This window comes from Barbus barbus (assembly GCF_936440315.1).
Source record: "Barbus barbus genome assembly, chromosome: 11".
NCBI classification, from domain to species: Eukaryota; Metazoa; Chordata; class Actinopteri; order Cypriniformes; family Cyprinidae; genus Barbus; species Barbus barbus.
In genome coordinates this window covers 18,966,590-18,989,657 of record NC_136739.1, presented here as the reverse complement: position 1 = coordinate 18,989,657, position 23,068 = coordinate 18,966,590, and the positions used below count along the sequence as shown (strand labels likewise).

The 23,068-nt window shown below is 35.7% G+C and overlaps 2 protein-coding genes across 3 annotated transcripts in view; both read right to left on the bottom strand.

The window, feature by feature from the left end:
- Nucleotides 1-11,799, bottom strand: part of LOC306877333 (LIM domain only protein 7-like) — a 44,882-nt gene extending 33,083 nt beyond the window's left edge. The window contains exons 1-4 of the mRNA XM_079429052.1: nucleotides 11,698-11,799; nucleotides 7,461-7,531; nucleotides 5,166-5,235; nucleotides 2,008-2,114 (exon numbers count right to left, since the gene is read on the bottom strand). Of these exons, the coding sequence (XP_079285178.1) occupies nucleotides 2,008-2,114; nucleotides 5,166-5,235; nucleotides 7,461-7,531; nucleotides 11,698-11,766 (317 nt within the window). The 5' untranslated portion in view covers nucleotides 11,767-11,799. The remainder of the gene's footprint in view (nucleotides 1-2,007; nucleotides 2,115-5,165; nucleotides 5,236-7,460; nucleotides 7,532-11,697) is intronic.
- A 934-nt stretch (nucleotides 11,800-12,733) lies between these two features.
- LOC306877079 (ubiquitin carboxyl-terminal hydrolase isozyme L3-like) lies at nucleotides 12,734-17,654 on the bottom strand. 2 transcript variants are annotated; one of them, XM_079428622.1, is made up of 9 exons: nucleotides 17,513-17,654; nucleotides 17,255-17,333; nucleotides 16,845-16,973; nucleotides 15,828-15,984; nucleotides 15,611-15,696; nucleotides 15,470-15,517; nucleotides 14,484-14,559; nucleotides 14,265-14,323; nucleotides 12,734-13,430 (listed from the first exon to the last, which is right to left on the bottom strand). In XM_079428622.1, exons 2-9 carry the CDS (start codon nucleotides 17,261-17,263, stop codon nucleotides 13,347-13,349), a joined length of 648 nt encoding a protein of 215 aa, XP_079284748.1. In that variant the 5' UTR covers nucleotides 17,264-17,333; nucleotides 17,513-17,654; the 3' UTR covers nucleotides 12,734-13,346. The 2 variants fall into 2 exon arrangements, with proteins under 2 accessions (XP_079284748.1, XP_079284749.1); XM_079428623.1 differs by having other exon boundaries at nucleotides 17,322-17,333; nucleotides 17,513-17,631.
- Nucleotides 17,655-23,068: the final 5,414 nt, after the last annotated feature.

Sequence of the window (23,068 nt, the reverse complement as noted above, 5' to 3'; positions counted from 1 at the left end):
ACAGCTTTGATAGGTCACAATAGTCCAAACGCACCGATAATTTGTGCTGGACTAGTTCAAGCCAGAGCTGAACACACCTTAGTCAAATGAAGCAGTTCACAAAAGTACCAACTATGAAAAAACACAGGAACAAGATGAAAATCAATTGCAGACAATCCACTGAATAGATCACCTAAAAATGATCATTTTCGTGTCGTTTTTCTTCCTTAAAACACATAACCTGAATTTTTGAAGAATATCGTTAGAACTCTTTTTTTAAGCTAAAGCTGCTAAGCTCCAAAATGACAAAAAAGCACCATAAAGTTAGGATTAATGCGGTTCAGACTGTGACTTGTGTGGTGCAATTCTTTCTAAATCTTCTGAGGTCATGTAATGAGTTTATGTGAGAAACAGACCAAACTTAAGTCGTTATTCACTGAAAAACTTGACACTCAACATTTTTCTTGCCAGGTTCATGAGAATTCGTAAGAGCTTACAGGAGTAGTAGTGTTTCCCAATTCATGAATGAATCTTTTTGGTGAAACTGATGAATCAGGTCATAAAAGCGGTCTCAATGATTCATTTACAACCTGAACTGATCCAGTTGAGACCTGAAAAATATTGCACAAGTAAAGCAAACTACTTTTATTATACTTTTATGGTCCTTTACTTCCTTTTTGAATCATGGAAGCTTTCGTTTCCATTGTAACTGCATGCAGTATAAGACAGAAAAAAAAAAGAAAAAAAATTGCTAAAATTAAATTAAAACAGGAAATGTATATAAAGCTCTTTTAAATTACATTGGTACTAAACAAAAGGATGTTGGCATTTTTTAAATTCTTATAAAACACACTGGTGTAATTTGCATAATTAATATAAATAATATAAAATATTCTAATGAATAATGAAAATAGCGCAAAAGTCAAGCAAATTCATATATTATTATAATTTCATGGTCCTTTACCTCCTTTTTTTAAAGCTTGAAAGTTCCCATTCATTGTAACTGCAACCGGCTCATTATTCTAAATTTCTCCTTTTTTCTTCAATGGAAGACAGGATTGGAATGACATGAGGGTATATACATAACGACAGAATTATTATATTTGTGAACCTTTGTTTTGAACCTGAATCACAAATGTTCTAGTTCATTTAAGTGACTTGTAAAATATAATAGCCTAGTACTTCTTAGTGGTTTTGTTTGCAAATATCACATGCTATTGCGGAGATGTCAGAACATGTCAGAGCTGGACTGACAGATCTCACGACATAACCATACAAGACACACCTGTGAGAATATGAACAGGTTGATCAACATGCCATGTTTTCCACCCTGGTCACAGGTATGGGCTGAGCCAAAACACTGAAACTTCAATATAGCATGATTACAGCTTGCACAAAAACATAAGACATAAACACCTGCGAGTGACAAATTCACCCACAGCACACACGCAAAAAGTCCTTAATCTCTCTTCATCTCAGATTTACACATACACAAGCCACCTGTCAGCTTCTGATTCACCAATAGTGCGAGTTTATGCTTCACTGATGAGGGTGATTCTGCTGTTTTAAAATCAGATTATAGTTTCATTGCGACTCACATCTGCTCTGCTTCATTTATTGGCTCTTCTCTAACTTTAATTTTTCACTTGAAAAAATGTAAAATTCATAACTTTCATTTAATATTCAATTCATTTTCACAAACAAAACAAGGTGGGAACGATTGTATGATAAATGTTACAAAGCTATTATGTCAACAACCACAACACGTCCCATAAATGTATTAAAAATAGCCATTCGCATTGAGTCTCATATAATGACTTTAAATAACTGGCTTGGTAATACAAGCCTGTTTTACAAAAGTATGTGGATATGAAACCAGAGGACAATAAGATCTGCCAAAATCACCATCCAGTGAGCCATAAACAGTGTTTGGACACATTCTGTTGCAGCTAAACCACTGCTATTTTCACATTGGAGAAGGGTCAAGCATATTACTGAACATTGTAAGTTGAGAAAACCAAAACTTACTTGACAGTCACACGTGTGGATAAGTCTTGAAGGTCTCCTGGGTGGAAAAGTTGGGCCTCTTTTAGTCCAAGCTTTGCACAGGCTTTTAAGAAGAGGCTGATGTTGTCCTGTCAACAGAGAATGTGTGTCAACCTTGTGAGTTAGACAGAAGTCATATGGGAGCTGTTTCGCACACGCAGTCTAGAAATCATTGCATCCAAAGTTCAGTCCAGTGAGCTGAAGCAGTGGGAGGAGACGAAAGAGGGCAGGTGGCAAATAAAAAGTGACACCACAAGAGCAAAGAATAAAGGCAGGGACGTCACTGATTGACCTGTGACAGCACCTGTGAGAGCAGGAGTTTGCCTTCGGGGTGGTGCAAAAACATTACAGAGAGTGTCAACGCACACTAGTCCCCTCCCCCTCACATGCACGGCAGTCGTCACACAAACACACGCACGCACACACACTCTCTCCCTTTTCACTCGCTAGACTAACCCAGACACATACCTACATGTGCACAAACATATAAACTCAAGCATACTCTCCCTTTTCACACCCAGAAACCGCCACTCAAATGTCTCAGCAGAATATTTGAGGAATCTTCAGGGCGGTGGATTATTTTGGAGACCGGGTTGCCATGAAACACAGGTGACTGAAACGACAAACTATTTCCCCCGAGCAAGTGTTAAAATCGCTTGGTGGGAGGGTAGGGAAATGCTTAAATATAAAGGAAACTGGTGATTGTGTGTGCGCATTCACATACACATCCAGTATGCTGATGAATGCAGACTATCACGGCACTGATGTTGTGTTGTGACATCATTTCAATTAGATTCGATCAACCATCTGGATGAGATGTTCAGAGCATGCAGCCCACCCTTTCCTGCTTTCCAGCTTGCTCTAAAATAATCACAGGGTGCTCTGGTCTATATTTAAACAGCAAACATGCTTATTAGCAGATGGCAATGAGGAGCTGCACTTCTGAATAACCTCAAATGTCTCACCCTGAACCTGTGTGAGGGTCAAAATATCTGTTGAAGTATGTTTCATCTGTGTTTAAAGGTGACAAATGCGTGTCTGAAATGCAGTTCATAGAAAATTGATGTCAAGAAGATGTCTCTTAGCAGCATTCTGTTCCTCAAACAATCCTCACACTCCAATAGCTTGATCAGTGTCCTTAACCTTTAACCTAGACTTATGGAAAATATCTAAGATATGAAAAAATTCCGCTAGTCACCTGTTTACCTGAATACCTAAATAGGAACAAACAGACCTTTATATGGAATTTAAAATGACCTAAAATTCCTTAACAGGTCATGTAAATCCAACCATTAATATGCGTTAATAATTTTTCACAGATAGCTTCAGGACAATGACACAATCACTGGCTGGAGTTTGTCAGATACCTCTACCTTTAACAATATCACCTTGCCACAGCAGAATACTTCAGATGTATTAAATTTAAGTTTAGTTATTAGGTTTCACACAAAACAAAAGTTACATGTTCAAATCGTGCAGACATGATGCAGAAAAATCTTTATCTTTACAGACAGAAATTCTCATTTAATTACAGTCCTCTGACAAAACTATCAAGGCGCCTGTCAAACACTGGTTTGGGACTGCTGGTTGGTTGATTGATTATGATTTAGGAATTTGGAGGTGTTGTATACTATACATTCATATTTTATCCAGCAGTGTATTGCACAGGCTGATATATCACTGGTGATATGTTTGCAATCTAAGGTATGTTAAAGTACATATGTGTGAAAAGTTCTCATATGAAACGTTGTTTTCAGTAAACTATTATGGTGAACAGGGAATAATGTGCCAGTTCATTAAAAATTGAAAACTTTCACATTATGGGTTTAATAAAAGTTAATAAAATAAAAATGCTTAAATGCCCACTTTTAAGAGCTAACAAGCCTGGTGGCCTGTGGAAAATTCTATTTAAATAATCAGTTCTGCCAATTCTCCTTTCACAGTGATGAGACTCATTGCAAATATATCCATCCAGCTCAATTATGGGGGGTTTATGAAGGGCTACGCTCTAAGGAGACATTACTCTGCTAAACCTCAGGCCAAAGCCCTGCCAGAATGACTTTTCTAATGTGGTCGACCAGCGTGCCACACAAGTGTAGGCTTCCTCTCTTCAAATTGTTAAAAGGAGGATCAGCTATACAGGGAAACACAAGGGTAAACCACGGCTCCGGGTTTGATGGAGCTATGGGAAAGTGATCCAGAGATCAGCTGAAGCCAAACCCTGAGTAGAGTTTAGCGATCCAAAGCCAGATTTGCTACACAGTCCACAAAACCAGAGATTTCCGCTCTTGCACTAATGAGCCTTGATTTAACAAAATATAAATCCTCTGTATTAGAATAAACTGTGTCGAACAAAAGCAAAGCAGCCAGAAGGAACAATAATGGCGCTGGTAAGATTTCAGAGCCTTGAATAAACCTTTCATTCTGTGGAAAAATATCTTTCATCAGTCATAAACATAGCTGGATAAGAGCATTGTGTTCTTTTGCATCTTATGGTTTGCTGGGAGGTCAGAAACAGCTCTCTTTCTAAAATATGCTAAAATATACTCCAAACTATGTGTTTTTCTTTGCATGCCTTTGCTTAGCCCTTGCCATGTAAGCCCTCAAATGTGAGTTTAGGCTGTACTTGGTAGGTTTTGGGGTTGGAAGAATTTTATGGAAATACCGCTATGATGCTGTTGGACATGCAGATGCTTATCTAAGCTTACCTGGGTCAAGAGTTTTAAAGGGCAATGGGAAATAAATGAGCATGTTTTGCATAGATTAGGCCAAAACATCTTAATTCAGGCCCATATACAACTTGTCTATGCCCTTGAATTAAAAAGTCCTCAGAAAGATTTCTGTGTTTTTTACAAGTTGTCATGAGAGTTGGATGATCTACTGTTTTCTACATGCATATGGATTGTTCTTGATGGGGAAAAAAAAAAAAATCACAATGCTTACTGTTTGGCAAATGATTCCTATTAAATACCAAGTATAAGTAAATGATCAACCCTGTGCAATTCACACAACACCCAAATCATTCAAATTTCTTTGTAAGAGTTAAGGTTCCTAGCCAAGGTGAAATACTACAGCTCAAATAATATATGCATGTCAAAGTACAAATAATAATAATAATGATTTTTTTTTTTTAAACTTACCAGGCCAGCAATTGGCGTGGATAATCGGTTTAGCTTCTTGATGACGCCAGGACTGATCTTGTTGATCAGACTAGAAAAAGAAAAACAGAGCAAAATTCAACACAAACAATTATATCATGTGTCGGTTGCCAGTTTATGGCTTCCTTTAATTCTGACCATCTGGCTTCAGTTTACAAAGCCATCTTGCCCTGAAGAAAATACAAGCAACTCTCTGTGGAAACAGACATAAGTCAATAACCTCTGAGCTAAGTCTAGTTTTGTGTGAAAAACTTGGAGAAATAAACATTAAACATTGAAAATAAAAGGTGTGTAGCTGATAGCTAACAAGGAGTGATGAGCATGAAACATAATATGTGAGAAACTTGATTTCTGGTTGTTTAGGTTATGTGTAATAAGGGGAGAAACAGCCATTAACATTTTAATGAATTGTCTCATACAGTGTATCTTCTCTCATTTAGCGATGTAAAATCACTTGACCTTTTTTCTTTAACCACATAAGTCATACAGGTTTGGAATAACATGAGGGTGAGTAAATGACAGAATTGACATTTTTAGATTAACTCTTTAAGGAAATAACAGAGATGCAATTTTTCTAAACAATATGTAGTGCTGGCATTATCTTCCCTGTTTGTGATCTTTAAAACTGTAAAAATGTGTATCCTGCTCAATCACTGAAAAACATGTTCACACATCTATGAACTCTTTAAGTTCAAGTCAAGACTTTGCTATGTCGACCCCAGCTGTAGTTTCACAGGAGTCTTTGTTTAGACGTGAGATCCAGAATGACAGTATCCTCAGGTAATGTGTGCCTTTGTCCACTCATGTGAAAATGGCAAAGCTAATAGCTTAGTACAGACTGAAAGCAAGCAGCATGAGAGTGCAGGAGCAGGACGGTGAGATTCTGCACTGGACTGTGGTAATTAGTCTGCTGAGTCACTCGACTGACATCAGCATGTCAGACCGGCCCACACACTGCCCCAGAACCATCCAGTCAGGTTCAGAAATGTGCTGAAATCCCTGAGCTTGCAGCATGTCACACCCAGTCCACCGACCCAACGCTCTTTCTACATAAACAGCACAACAGAGCTGCTGTAGAAGCGGCCTGAGTGCCGACGATCCCTGTGTGCTTGCACTCTGCCCTGCTCAGGTTTCTGAACCCTGCTAGAGTAGCTGGCAATATGGATCACCTCTTCCCAGCTGTCCTTTTAAATGCTCTGCCATCCGTGTTGTTTTCCTCTGCTGGGCTTACTAATCCTTCCTGGGATGGAACAGAGTGTGACTGTGGCAGCCATGTACAAATCATGCGTTTTAAAAATAGCTGCATCGCATAATGCACATTAAACGACACACACCTTAGATGCTAATTCCAAATTAAAAAGCTCAGGTTGGCTTGCATCACATTTCAGCCAACAGGTAAAATATTCTTACAGTGCATAATAGAAAAGTAGTTTAAAGGGAAGGTCCAACATACAATAAGCTCAATGAAAAAATGTGCCTCTACCTATACTTTTGCAAATCAAAAAATAAATGTATATAAAAAAAATCCTTTTCACACAAATTGTGATTACAGGGGGCAGATTATCAATTTTCAAGACTTATTTTCATTCAGTTCCTTGTACAACACTATATTATGACCTCAAACGCAGTGCATAATTTGCAAACAAATTCACTTTGACATTTACATCTCCATATGTTTAGCTTTTCTGACATAGTCTGAGATGATTGTTTTCTTCTACAAAACACTAAAGAAGATATTTTGAAGAATGTTTTACCTGTTTTTGTTTATACAATGAAAGTCAATGAGGTCGAAAAATGACAAGAAACTGTAAAAAGTTAACATTATTGATTAGGCATGCATATCCATGAGTTGATCAACGTTTTAATTTGATTTGATATTGAAAAACCAATACATTTTTGCTCTTTACATCATACAAAGTGATCTTTTTGATCAAGGACACTAGAGTTGTACAGATTACTTTTGTTACATTTACACACTTTTTGGAGCTCAAAACTTTTGGACCCCATTGACTTGGACAAAAACGGTCGAAACATTCCTCAAAATACCCTTTTTTTAATTCCACAGAAGAAAGAAATCATACAGGTTTGGAAGAACATGAGAATGAGAAAATGATAACAGAATTTGCATTTTTGGGTTAACTGTCCATTTAAGACTGATTACACTATATTATGTTAGTGTGCACGAAGGAGTTATTATTAAAAGCATTTATAAAATGTATAGCAGAAATCCAAGAAAACCATAGTAAAAATGAGAGAAGTAAAAACAGCTTTACTTACTCACACAACAGAAGTCCATTCTCCAGAGAACTCCGGAAATTACGGCTCACAAACTTCTTCTTAGTGACTGCCTGCGAGACGAGGACAAACACAGGAAGCACTAAGAACCAGTAAGTGGGAAGGTTATGTCCAGGGAAAGCAGGGGAAAGTTGTTCTTCCAAACTGCAAGTCCAAGAGACTAGCACACCAGTACAACAACACAGTCTCTTTTGGAGAATCGTGGGTTATTCAGTAATCAGGGGCCAGGGCTGGAGCCCAGCAGCCAAACCACAGAGAACGAGAGCATCTGGAGGAATGTCACAGTTCTACACAAAGTTTCATGCCTTTCCAATGATCTCAAGCTACTCCTGCAGGACACAGAGGGCAGGCAGACCATTGTTTTTGCTCACACACCGGGAAGAATTTATGTTGTGTTTATACCCTCAGACTACACCGTTACAATGTAAGCCCTGTTGCTCCACACATCATATAACAATCTATGAGTAAAGCCCTTTTTCCGAATACAAATGTTTTCAATTTCCAAGTTTGAACGCCAGTAAAAACAGAGTTGCTCACTTAGCCAGCAAGTATGTTTTATATGCTACTGGTCTAGAAAACATCACATTTAAGAAAACTTCAGCTAACTACAAGAAACAATTTTTTTAAATAATAATATTCAGGCCACAGAGAAACCTTGAGAGGTCAATAAAGCATAACCACTTATTAATAACATGAAGTCTATTGTTTTGAATAGCACACTCTTAAGCTGCTTTTACTTGGCTGTCACTCAGGAACATGGCATGTATTCAGAGGGTGTGGAGAGCCTTACATGTAAAAGGACACTGGTTATGTCGAGATCAGTATTGATTGTGAGATTTGAACCGCAATTGTTCTCTTTTAGAAGCAGAACTTCAAAGGACACTTTCTATGTCTGCTGAACAAAACAAGGACAAAAATAATGTGTGGACAAATACTATGATCCTCGTATACTAGATCGAGTTACATTGCAAATTAAGGGAGATTCTCAACAAGAATTTTGTATCCAGTCACACTGATCTTTCAAACTCGAGATAACTAATAAGTTCTTCTAATACAGCCAAAAAAAGTCCATTATGTATTAGAATACATAATATCAAATAATATTAAAGATCAAGTTACAAAATGACAAATGACTTCCTGTACCCTTCATGTTTTATGTAACCATTCCAAACCCTCACAGATATGGAGTGTAAAGAGAAAAGAGGTTAATCATATGGAGCACATTCACACAGCATGGTGTAGTAAACATCAGAGTTCAATGACATATGAAATCCTGACCCCTGCTGTTCCTGTCCTTGTAATGTCCATGACGGCTTTTGGTTTTAAACAGATCTCTGTAGCAGGTGAAGATTGAACAAATCACTTAGCAAACCAACAAACAAATAACAAACAAACAAATAAATAAATAAATAGCCTTGCTGCAATCCACTATAATTTACGGGGTGGGAGATACTTTTTTAGTACTAATAAATATAAAATAATATAGCATTGTAAAACAAAAAAAATATTAAAGTAAGTATTATTTATTTAGCAATAATGCATTAAATATCAGTTTCCACATAAATAATCACGCAAAAACCAGTACAACTGTTTTCAACATTGATAAGAAGAAGAAATGTTTTTCTGAGCACTAATTCAGCAAATTGCAATGATTTGTGACGGATCATTTGACACTGAAAAATGCCTACTGAAAATTTAGCTTTACCATCATTGGACTATATTACATTTTTAAATATATAAGGATATATTAACAGTGTTTCATTATATTATTGTTTTTACTGTATTTTGATCACAAAAATGCAGCCTTTTAATCCCCACCAACCCACCCCCCCCCCCCACACACACACACATTTAAGATTCTAAACAGCTAAAAATTACACCATTTCACATCCACATATCCTCATTCTACCCCCTCAAAAAAGAAGAATTCAATACAAATGATTTGTTCTCTAACCTCACATTGTGATTAGACTGATTTAAATAGCAGGTTTCGATGATGTAAGACATTCTTATTCAGCTGCACTTCTGCACACAGCTATTGTTCATTCATGAAGGAGCAGTGAGGCATTCCAAGCTGTTTGGACACACGGAATCCTGCACATCGTTAATTGTGCCAAAGTGCTTTAATCCCTTTGACCAAGTAGGGTTTGTTGAACATGAAGAAATATTGAAAATGCTCTTGGGTCATTTTAGGCTAAAAAGAACAACCAGGATAACTGATAGATGTTGTTTTTCAAAAGCTTATCAAAAATGTCAAAAACCAAATTTCAAAAACCTCAACATTAATAATCATTCAATGATCATCAGTAAAATTAATTAAGATTAAATAATTCACTTACAAATGTTTAATAAATGTACTTTAAACTGCTTTTTAAGTGTTTAATATTATTTCACAGCAAGAATGACTTAGCCCCAGTTGCCAACTTTCTACTCTTAGATATACCAAGCGACTTCAAAAGGGTGGCTAATTTTGGGTTTGACTTTAACAAGCTGAGAACTACCCAGGAGGAAAAACAGGAATGTCTCTGCCCAGAGGGTGGGTTTCTGGTGCAAGAATGAGCACATGTGACAAACTCCAGATCATTCAGCTGACTACAACACCCCACACGCTCTAACACTCAGATTCCAGCACTGCTCAGTGCACCCTCACACCTGAAAACCTGTTAGTCATTCAGACCGGACGCTAAGCAGCACATCACCTTCCTTTGCAGGGGAGCAATCGGCTTGGGGTCAAACTGCCCTGCCAAGGTCCACCGCATGTGACAATGCACCAGTGTGCATGTGTGAGAGACTGATGTCACACTGAAAGCATTCAGATTCACCCCTCATGAATTAAGAACACTATTTGTTCAGTTACAGCCAGTGCTTTGGCCCTGCCATCACCCGCAGAGAAGAGAATTCACAAGGATAGGAAAGTCCTAATCATTTGTGCCGTAGACTAAGTGAGTTCCAGAGGTTTTAGTGGAATAAACTGACTAAAGCGTGTGAAAATATTTGCAGGACTACTTGTTTTGCCACAGTGAGCTTGATGGGAAAAGAAAATAGATAAGTGCTTTAAAGGGATAGTCCACTCAAAAATTTAATTCTGCCTTCATTTACTTTCCATCGTTCCAAACTTGCATGACTTTCTTTCTTCTGTGGAACAAAAACGAAGATATTTTAACAGAATGTTGGTAACTAAACAGTTTCAGGATTCACTGACTTCAACTGTATGGACAACCAGATGAGTCCTTTGCACAATCTGACTCTATGAGCCATAAATCTATCTGACTCTTGCACAATGACACTATTTCCCCGTCTAAATACTGTAAAGCTGATATAAAGCCACTCAGCTTTATATCAAGCCGATGTAAAGCTGCTTTGACACAATTTGTATTGTTAAAAGCGCTAAACAAATAATAGTGACTTGACAAAATAATGCAACAAAAGTAAAACCAACATTTTACAGTATATCTTCTTTGTGTTGTTGTTTAGGTTTGAAATGACACGGTGGGAGTATAAAATCATCATTTTCATTTTTGAGTGAGCCATCTCATACTTTGCAGTGTTATTGGAATAAGATTAAACAATTCATTTTACAGGCCTCATGACAATCAAAAATGTGTTTTTTTTTTATTGTGGACAAGAAGATAAATATTAATCTAACTAAAAATATATAAATAATAAAGATAACTATTATTAACAGTGTTCAAAGAAACAATAATAATAAAAAAAAAAGTATCCATTTTTTTGTCGTTTTGACAATGCTATAAAGTGTGACGGTACTAGAAATGTTACACTAAATGTAACCTTTATTTAGGTAAAATAAATATCCACATAAATATACATTTAATGATATTTACTGCAAACACACACACACACACACAAACTACCAATGCAGCGTTTAGCAAAAGTAAATGACAAGAAGCCAGAAAAGCAAAAGGCTAGGCTGAACGCATTACAAATATGAGCACTAATGATAATTATCAAAACATAGCCTACTTTTAATAATACTTTTTACAATTGTGTAGGCTGGCATATATGCAACACGAAATGTTATTTTTTATTTTTGCCAGGTTTTATAAACACGAATTCAACAGGTCTGGGTATATTCAGCAGGAGTTAATGAATCGAATCAGTACTTTTTCATTTTGGTTACCTCATAATTTGGCAGTATCAAGTGCAATTTTGCTGAATTTACTAACTTTATCTAAATAAGAGCAGGTGTGAAAGTTCTTACCTCAATCCATCTCTGTGCTTCTGAGTAAGCAGCCTCATAACCCACTGAAGACTGCGGTCGCCACTCCATCGCCGGTCTTACTGCGCTTCTTGTTGAGGCTGTGCGAGTAAAGTTAAATCCAGAGCGTTCTTTTCTGCTGCGTCGCTTGAATCATTTTAAGACTATACCACTTTTCTTAAAAAATTAAGTCACCAGGTAAACGCTCCTCGTATTATATTACCAGCATCACAACAGTTCACCGTGTCGCAACGTCTATGAACAGATCTTATAAAAGCCGTAAACGACGCAGGATAAAACTTAAATCTCCTCGTTCTTTAGCTCACTCCTGAGAAACTTTAGAGTTGTATTGTGTACTTTATACGCCCCCTAGTGCGTCAAGATACACACCTAAACTACTGTCAGATTACATTACAGGTGCCGTTTGGGGGAAAAACTGTACATTTAGTTAGCCTAAATAACGTTACGTGTTTACAAGTATTGATGCAGGTCAAATAATACTCAAATGGTAAAGTTGCTTTTAAGCATAGATTGACGACTTTTAAAGCTAAATTCAAGACGGTTTTGATTTAATGTTTTTTAATCACTATGCAACTTAAAAACTTTCTTAAAATTTATTCTTTACATTTTTTTTCGAGTGAACATGTAACTAGATGTAAATCTGTAAATAAGAGATAGACTTCTGTCATCTGGTTAATATGACTAAATTATTTTAACTTAATTATTACAAAATACAAAATACAAAAACCAGTGTCCAGGAACACTGACCCAAACTATTAGCATTTATTTTCCAATAATAGCCAGCTGACCATACATTATCGACATATAAGGTTATTTACCAAATAATTCACTAAAAAAAAAGAAAGAAAGAAGGAAAGTTCACAGTATAGCAACGTTTTCCTGATTTTCCCTGAACAACAGTCATTATTCATTCCACTGAATGCAGCAACTGACCAATCAGAATCAAGTATTCAAGAGGCATATATATATATAAACTATATTCAATATCTTAAAATCATAAAACGGAATTGATTATTTTGGTTTACAAATGTAATTTATTTTTAGAGAACATTGCTGTTTTGAAGGGGGGAAAAATGCAAACAAAAGATGCACAATCATAGCTTGAGTATTCAGGGAGTGAACTGTTGTCACTCATAATACAGCAACGAGGTCACATGAGATGAAAACATTTGTTCTTTGTTTTAGTTTCATCTGAATTTTTGCTGTATTCTTGAGAAAACTGTATTTAGAAGTAGGTCACCATATGCAATAACTCCTGTTGAAAGAGCATGTGTGTCAAAATATAAGTCTACATATTAATCAAGAGAACTTTTATTTTTAAATGGATCTTTTCTGGCAGAAAAAAAGATTAGATTAATATTAACATCAAGAAAACAGTTTTTATAATTTTGGAGAAATTAACAAACATTATTTCAATCAGAGTTGTAAACATTCAAATGCAACATTTTTTGTGCATATACGCTTTTTATTATTAGATCATTTGCTTCTCATTTGCTTTGTCGGTTATGGTCAAAACCTTTAGTAAACTTTTTTTTTTTTTAATTCAAAGTCAAAATTAAACCTATAAAGGTTTAAAGTATTCAGCACTTCTGAATGATTGGCAGTTTTTCTCTTAGGTAAAATAAGAAAATTTATGCTTTGGAAAGAGCCACCACAGTGAAACGGAGCTCCTGGGGATCACGTGCCATGAACTTCTTGCAGACCTCTGCGGAATCCTGTAGATCAGGGAAAAATAGAGCCAAATGTATAAAACCAGACCCCCAATCCAAAACAATAGCTGCATTTACATGCAATTAAATAATCAGATTTATGGCTCAATCTGACTGAAATGCTTTCATGTAAACACCTCAATCACGATGAAATTTTGATCGGATTGAAAGGAGCAATATAGACATGCAAACACTTGATTGGCTATAGAACCGAAACTAGAAAGTACATGTGCAATGACAAAAACGGTGTAATGCCGTATGATACATGGAAAGAGTGGTTGTTTTTGTAGAATGAAGTGTCATAAATGACTCGTTATTCTAAAATTCTCCTTCCACTCATTGTCTGTGAAGCGGAGCAGAACAATGTCCCATCAGTCCTCACTTCGTACACTCATCCACAGAATGCTAGTTTGGCAATGGGGATTTGTGAGTTTACTGCTTGATAAATATAAGCAGCATGGCAAAAAGCTTCATGTGCTCCTTGTCTCCTTATTAGGAGGAAATGGATAAATTCTAATTCTGCTCTTTAAAACAAAGAAAAGAAGTGACGGAAGAAGTATAGTATGTGCAAACAGCGGGGAAAGTGCATATTCATGCAGTGTGCACATCAACAGATCAAATTCAATTTGAAGCTTGTGACAAACATGCACATAAACCTAATCACTTTATTTAACATTCATGTAAACACTACGTTCAGATTCCTCAATCAGAATGATTTCATTCCAATTGAAACAAAAGGTGTCCATGTAAACTTAGCTAATGTCTACAAAACAAATTGCAAATACATCCTTTGCAAGAGATAATCTATATAGTACATCTATAGACTGTGAAAAGTCCCACCTCAAGAAATGTGTCCTCTGTGGTTTTCCCATGAACAACTGGAAAAGGTTTGCGTCCATCTGAAACACGAACAAAATATGAGCACCAGTAATATCTCCCTTCACAATGTTGCACATAATAATTATGTCTAGGTGTTGATACTGTACATCAAATTTTGAGTGTAGAACTGACAAGCAACTAAAACACTGACAAAATTCATGTAAAATTAAATGTACCTACCCAGTTCATATAAATGTCCTTCAACATTTACAAAGGCAATAAAATGCAAATCCACTTTTTCATCTAAACTTGGAGCCTATATGGGTGAGCAGAGTAAAGTTAACATGTTAGAATTGTTCTGTCTCTGGAACAGCAATAAAAAAGCAGAACTGAGATCCAACACAATGAGAATACTAAAGTTCTCAGAGCCAGAGAAAAGAAAGTCATTAAGAATTAAGAGAGCATCTCAGTCCTGAGGAAAGAAGTGAAACCAGATTGGAAAGGTCTTAAAGGTTATACTGTGTAGATGTGACTGCAGCAATAATTCTTATTTTAATTCTAAATTTAACTCTAAATCTAATTTAATTCTAAATCTGCAGTTGCAGAGTACACAGATGATTGAGGAAAAAAGTAGGGTAAAACTTTTTGTTTTAATTGAGGATTTTAATTGGATCATTGTATTTTTCTGCAATCTCAAGTAAGAAACAGGTTGCCAGAGGCAATGTATTATTGTCCCGTCCTCACGTCCATGCACACATCATCAGAGATGTCATTACGAAGGTGAGAGGTTTTTGCTTTTGATTAAAGACTACAAGAGAAAATGAAAATAAATAATGTGCATGGATAAATCTAACAAATTTAACTAACAAATTAATTTAATTTTAAGTCATTCTATTTATTTATTTTTTGAAAAAAGAAAATCTGCATCGGACAAACCAGATATGCAAAATCTGTTGTTAATTTATGGGTCCAGATTTAATTGTTTAAAAAAAAAAAAAAAGCTGGGCCTCTTTGAATCTATTGGTTTAGTTTTTTAAGAAACTGTGAATCAAACAGTCCAATATTTTCAACATGGTCCAATTCTCAAAATTCTGCTACTTCAACTTTAACAAAACAACACCACATGGAAAGTTCATCAGTGGGATGTAACTTCAAAATGTGTGCAAATAATTGGTACTGTTTTGAATGCTGTGATAGCAACTACTCTGTATTTAGCAAATACCAACCTCTGTTTGTCCTTCCTGAGCACTTGACTCATGGGTTACTCGGATACTCTGAAATCATAAAAATATCAATACCATGAATAAAAGTTTAGTTCAGTTAATTCTCTCAGAGGCCATTCAGTTGCAACAAAAACATTTTATCACCTCATCTTTTTCAAGGAAAGCTGCCTTTTCTTCTGGGCTCATCTTTGCAGACTGCAGTAAAAATGCCTTAAGCGGTGAATTGGGCTCTGTAAAAAAAGAATGTCATGAACATACCACTGACAAGTACACTATGAACTGTAACTAATATTTTTCAAAACGGGAAATCACTCCAAAAAAAAAAAAAGAAAAAAGAAAAAAGATTAACACTGATACTTACCAAACTCCAAATGCCTTTGATTGTTTGCCACAGCATGAATCAGCCCTATTGTACCACAAGCATTGCCGATGGTTTGTTTCATGAAATACATATCTGAGGACACCTCTTGTCCTTGTGCCTTAATTTTTGCCTCCTCCTCCTGTCTAAAGGTTTCATACTACAATGAAGAAAAGAATATTACTAAAATGCAACCTACAGTACAGATCACGCATTGTAAAATAATAATAATAATAATTATTATAATAATTTGCAAGAATGACAAAGACGCTTTATTCATCTGACTTAATGGAATTAAAAATTAATACTTTTTTTTTTTTTAAGTTGGTGACATAAAACAAAGAATAAGTCTAATTTAATAAAACAAAAAATACAACCAAGTACGCCTAGTCTTAACATAGAGGCTAAATTTATGCAACTGGCCACAGGTTTGCATCAACTAATACAATTTGTCACATTCTGTGTCATGCTGAAACCTAACTAACCTCATTTAAAAAAAATTATATATATATATTTTTTAAATTCACAAGTTTTTGAACTCTTATTGTCACTAACACTAATTACAAAACCACATAATGATTATTGACAGATTATCACTTCAAACCAACTGAACAAAATGCTCAAATAATCATAAATATTATTAGAAGTGTTGGTGCTGCAAATTCAGTTATTTCATTTTATTTTGGGTCTTGGTGAAGAGAGCAACTCATGATTCTGTTCCATTTTAGTAAAATAATACACCCCTTTATAATACATATTAAAAGGGAATTACCATATCATGTCAAATAGAGAAAGAGCCCTGCATAAAAAAAAAATATATATATTTTTTAAATATCTATACAACTATGATTTAGTATAATTTGCAAGCCTAGTTGATGCCAGCAACAACTGTATCCAGTTGCAACAGGTGATGTTTAAACTTCAATTTAAAAAAATGTGACTGGTTTTGGGGTCCAGGGTCACAAATTCAGCGCTTATTTGCTAACATGGAGTCATTATGGGTGCAAACTGCAGTCATACCTTCTCTGTTATAGGGAAGAGCAAAAGTACAGCACACACAGGCCTTGGCACCAAACTGAGAACTTCTGCTTCCAAACCGTACACATCCCCAAACTGCCAGGTGGGTACCAAGCCAAGTTGCCGTAAAAACTTAAAGGTATAACACAACATTTTAAAAACTAATTATATCATAAGATTAGTAAAGAGGTTAGAAGTGTATTGTGAGAGACACACAAGGGCCTAACTTACGCATTCCAGAAGCTATACTATTCAAATCTATCAATAATAAACTAATGTGAAACATTAAACACATCTTGCATTACTTCCAATATCATAAAATTTTAAACAAGATATCAAGCGCAGCAATGCTGCTAAATATTATAAATCAAAGCTGATGCGATTAGCTTTAACACAGACGGGTTTTAATAAACCTGATTCATTCATTTGGCACAAGTTTTGAATCCTAGACACACCCAGATAGTCGAGACCTCTACTCACTTGGTTCATAACCTGAAAAGCAGACACAGAACACAAAACAGTATCATATAAAATATGATGTCAAAGACATGGGTTGCAGCTTACCGTTCCAGCTAAAAGCTAAGTTAACGTTACCTATGAAAAAATTAACCGTTGAACGATATACAATTGAATTAACGACAAAACATCGTAAGATAGTGAGAAATTCATACCTCTGGGTTGGCTTCCAGTGGTAACCAGCGCTGACCCTCCATCTCAGATTAAGCCCTGTATGATATCCTAAATAAAAAATATGATATTGCTACCTCGAGCAATGGTGTGCAGACGCTTTGACAGCTGAGCTGCTGCTGCTTCTTCTTCTTCTTCTTCTTAAGCGTTTTTGGCGGTTGGCAAACCAGCTAATAGGTGCTTTACCGCCACCTGCTGGACTGTGGAACAAACGTCTGACTGAGAAAGATAAGGGAAAAATAATAATAATAAAAAATAAACAACAATTGCTTTTCTATTATCTTCATATTCGTTCTAGTAGACCTATCCCTTTTAGATATTAAATTAACTGTACGTGTTTTTTCCTTTTCCAAGTATATTTTCCAAAGTGAATTTAACTTTATATTTTTCAAATACTTCTTTTAATATTATTATCTTATTTTCATATGCATGACATTCTATTATTATATGTTTTACTGATTCGGGTTGATTACAATGTGTACATAAACCATTTGTGTGCTTACCAATTAAATGCAGAGTCTTATTGAGTCCTGTATGCCCTATTCTGAGACGAGTAATAACTGTTTTACCAATTTCTCTTCCTACACCGACTTTGCTTTGAATATTATAAAACTGTCTTCCTGTATCATTAATATCCCAGTATTCCTGCCACAGATTTTGTGCATGTACCTTTATGATAGTCTTGGCTTCAGCTTTACTTAATTTAATCTGAATGTCTATCGTTTGAGATTTGAGAGATTGTTTTGCTAAAAGATCTACCTCTTCGTTTCCTTTCACACCTACATGCGCAGGAACCCAGACAAATGATACATTCTTACCATTATTATGTAATCTAAGGATAATTTGATATATTTCATTTAAGATGTCAAGTCTACATGATTTCCCAGATCCAATACTTATGAGAGCAGATAAACTATCAGATGCAACTATTACATTGTTTTTATTTCTTTGTTATATCCACTGTAAACCTAATATTATTGCTACCAATTCTACTGTATACACGTATAGGTAATCTATTGTTCTCTTTTTAATATTTTCCTCGCATTGTGGGATGTATACTGCAGCACCTGTGCGACCATTTTCAGGGTTCTTTGATCCATCTGTAAATACAGTTATTTTACTGGTGAAATGCAACGCCATATAATTTTTAACTATACACCAGACAGGCATAAGCTTCGATTTCCTTTTTATTTATTCCTGTAATTGCAAATCAGTTAATGGCATTATAAAGTATGGAACTGTTGGACAATATTGTATAGTATGTAAACATGCCTTCCTTGTTTTTGCATCTCCTATCCATCCAAAACTCCTAAAATTTGATTTATTATGTTCCCAACACTCTTTGACAGCTGAGCTGAGGAGGAAGTTCAATGGAATATGTGCACGGGTGTGTGAACTCAGCCACTGATGCCACACCGAAATACTGGCTCAAATTCCAAAATAAAGGTCATCGCTTGATTGCGAATATTAGGGAAGCGGTCTCTTAACCCTTGTGCATCAATAAAAAAAGTTACATTTAGGTCCATAGTGGACAAAAATGTCCATGTCAAAAAAACGGTCATAAAAATTGGAAGCTTGGGAGCATAGACTTAAGTGTGGTCTCATTTTAAAGAAGACCCATGGCAGATTATTGCTAAAGTAAAAAAAAGTTTAAAAGGTGAAAAAAAAAAAAGTTATACAGGTTTATGAACACTATTTTATGTTATTTTATGAATATTTTATATATGAAACATGTTGAACTCTAAACCTGCTAGAAAATCAAAGCCATAAATCTAAACAAGCTGTGTTCCAAATTTGAGGTTGATATCTCAAAAAATGAGCTTTCAGTAAAATTTAGTTTGGGCGCAGTACCAAATTTTCCCTATTAGACGCCAGCAAAACTCTGCTGCTGCACCAGAGCCGGCCCAAGGCATAAGCGAACTAAGCGGCTGCTTAGGGCCCCGTGGTCACCAGAGGGCCTCCAAGAGTAGTCTACATTAAAAATGACCGTTTATTTTATCTTATATTCGTGATGTCAATGGACAGTGGTAAGTATACAAAAGGGAAATATTAAATAATTAAATATTCTATGCATATCATTTGATTATTTCCATAGCGAACATGCCATATTGTCATGCAGGCACAATAATGAGCATTTGATAATATGCGCCGGACGCTGCCGTGTGGATCTGTCGGATTAACATGACGTAAATTTACCTATTTCTCCCGAAATACATGAAAGTAAGTGGTCAGTCAGCTGGGAGAAAAACAGAGTAAACTTTATGGTAAATGTGTGGCCTATTTGGTAGGAATAAACCATGTCGTCCATTAATTGAAAGGATTATTATTGCCGCTTTCCATAGAAATCATCGTGTTGCCTATAGCCTATAACAAACTAAATGTCTTTTTTTTTTTACTTAACTGAAGTGTATTTAAATGCCTGAAACCTAAAATAAACTGTATTTAGTTGAAAACACTGAACAGTTATGAAAAATGAAAAGCACAGAGCGCGTCTTTCTTTTTATTTTTTTCGGAGCTCGTCTTTCTCTGGCTCAAAGGGTTAAAATCAATGGTGTTTTGCGGGTGGAGGGGGGCAAATTCAACATGGGGGTTTTGTGGCACAAATCAGAGGTGCGTTTCTCAAAACCATTGTTAGCTAACTATGGTCGTTATTTCCACTGAACTCTATTTGTAACGACAGAACTTGCGACCATAGTTGCTTTTTGGAAATGCACCCCTGGTCAGATCAGTAAAAATTGCCATAACTTTCCTGGGTATATATTTTTGTAATAAAAATAAGCTTCTCCTCAGCCTACATTTTGCGTCTTTGCTATTATATTCCAATATCATTATGCCTCAATTAGCTAGATATAAATTAAGAGTTGTTGTTTTATATAGATGCACACTGTTGTGTTTAATAATTATTATAAAAAGTATGACTTGTAATAAAAGTACAACTTCGATTAATATTTATGTTGTTAAAATAACATTCTGTTCTGTAAATGCATTGTCTGCTGGTTTATTTAGCTACTTTTCAGCACATTAAGTATGCCACTTAATACTTTACCCCCGGTTTCTTGTTTCACAGACAAGGCTTAAGCCTAGTCCTAGACTAAAATGTAAATCTGAGCTATTTCAGCTGAAAGAAACTTGCACTGACTGATCTTAAAACATGTCAGTGCTTTTGTTTTGTCTTAAGATGAACACCTGCAATGCTTTTTTTCTAAGGCACGTTTATAAAAATCACTTAAATGTCCTAATTGAACTATGGCTTATGAACTCTAAGCCCTGTCTGTGAAACCGAGCCTAAGACTTTGAATGTTAAAGTGCAAATTAACACCTGACCACTGTTGTAAGTTTGCAACTGTTGTTCAAAACCACAGAAAGGTACAAACATGCAGGCAGACAATGGTATGATGTAAGCAACACAGCTACAACAAACAAAACTGATAATGGGTGTGTTAGATTTATAGTGTGTGAATAATCAAGCTTTGACAATAACCAGTCATATTGGCGGCACCGAGGGGCCCCTGAATAAAATTCTGCTTAGGGCCCCATAAAGGCTTGGGCCGGCCCTGTGCTGCACACAGTGCTTGGATTTGTGATTTGCAGTAGAGTTTCTCTCTCTCAATTTTTACAAGAACACACACAATTTTTTTTTATGACACACATACAAACCACACTCTGACATCTATACCAACACACCCACATAATTATAGCTGCATTATTTATCCAATTGGCTCTATAATATGCAGAAGCAGAAAACAGGAATAAAGCAAGTATTTGCTTTATAGACCCTTTATAGACCAAACCTGAAAAAATGGCACCATCTGGTGAAAAAAATAATTTTGAAGCCTTGCCAACAGAATGAAAGCCTATTAACAAAAATTGCATCATTTTACAGTTAAACGGCACTGCGATTAAAAATAGCTGTTTTAATGGGTTTCAATGGGGACATTTTTGTCCAAAAGGTCCTGAGTGTGAGTATTTTTTGTACGGAGGGTAAAATTTATTTTTTGGGTAGTGAGGGCCGGTGAAATATTAAAATTCCAATAAAAATAAACACCTGAGCCAACATTTATGCAGTTGGCATGAACACAGGCACACTTAACAAAAAAACAAAACTGAAATGGACAAAAATGTCCATAAGGTCGCACAAGGGTTAAATTAGGGACGATGTGGTGTCATTCGTGTTGTTTTGTATCATGAAGGTCTTTGATGCTCTTACCACGTTTAAATACACATAATGTTTTAATCTTTTATTCTGAAATACACAATCCTTAAAATAAGTTCCCCTTCCTCTGTTGACAAGCTAGATCAGACTGACCATATCAACATGGGCTCTCTTAGCATAAATCTGGATCAAACCAACCAAGCTCTTGAAGGCAGATGCAGGATAACATATGTTGTTTCATCTAGTCATGAATCACCCCTTAAGGAAAAGAATGATAGTGGGGCTTCCAGCGATATTTCTAAACATCTTTTTACTAATGAAACGGATAATGTTTCACCTGTTATGAACATAAGCATGTTTGTCATGGAAAAATGCAATGTGACTTCAGATGGTTTTAGTGTACACACAAAAGACCTTCAGTTCACAGAAGAGAGGCCTCCCTGGGAGATCCTTGATGGTTACACTGAAGCACTCTTAGATGAAAGCTCTGCCCACAGCCCTCAACCAGAGACCCGCTGTCAAACTATAAACATTTACCAGGACCAGGACTCAGACTTTAGGCACCAAGCTCCAGGTAAACCTTATGAATAAGTCTAAATGCTTTGACAATGTTTGTGTTTTTAAGGAGAAACAATAATACATATTAGTACGCTTTTAATACAGATGAATTTGAGACTATTTAATTTTAATTTTTCCCTTTTTTGCATTTCACAAATGTCTTATATTTGTTTGTATCTTATATATTTATTTTCATTCTGCAAGCAAGAAGGCAGGCTTATGAAGAGTCTAACAAATACAGGGCATAACTCTGATTGCGGGAGAACACGAAGAAGAGCAGCACCAGTCTCCTACAAAGAACCAGCCCTCAACTGGTGAGTAACACTTTAATGATATAACACAATCTAATGTAATGCAATAAAATATAATGTATTTCTGTTTTAATAATTTAGGATAATTTTGAATTGATTGATTTGTTGTTGTTGTTCTCCAACAGCAAGATGAGGCGTGGGGACAAATACTCTGATACAAAATTCTCCGGTGTTCAAAGAAGACACGAGTTTAGGAGTGATTTTCCCATTTACTGATTTCAGACTTTCCGTTGGTTTTACATTTTATTTGATTTAGTCTTTTTTATGTAATGCAAATGTTTAAGATGGATTTTAAAGTAATTGTTTTTAATCACAGCTGTTAACTTACCTTCAGATCTCAGCTCAGTTTCATTATTGTTTATAAATAGGAAATATTGTTTAAACTTTAAATTATATTTATTTAATTGGTTAATAAAGAGAACCTGCTTTATTAGGCTGCTCTATTCTCTTTTATTGTTAACTTGATTCTGCTTTCCATCTCTCTGTGGCGTTCATACTGGTCATATGGAAGTCAGTGT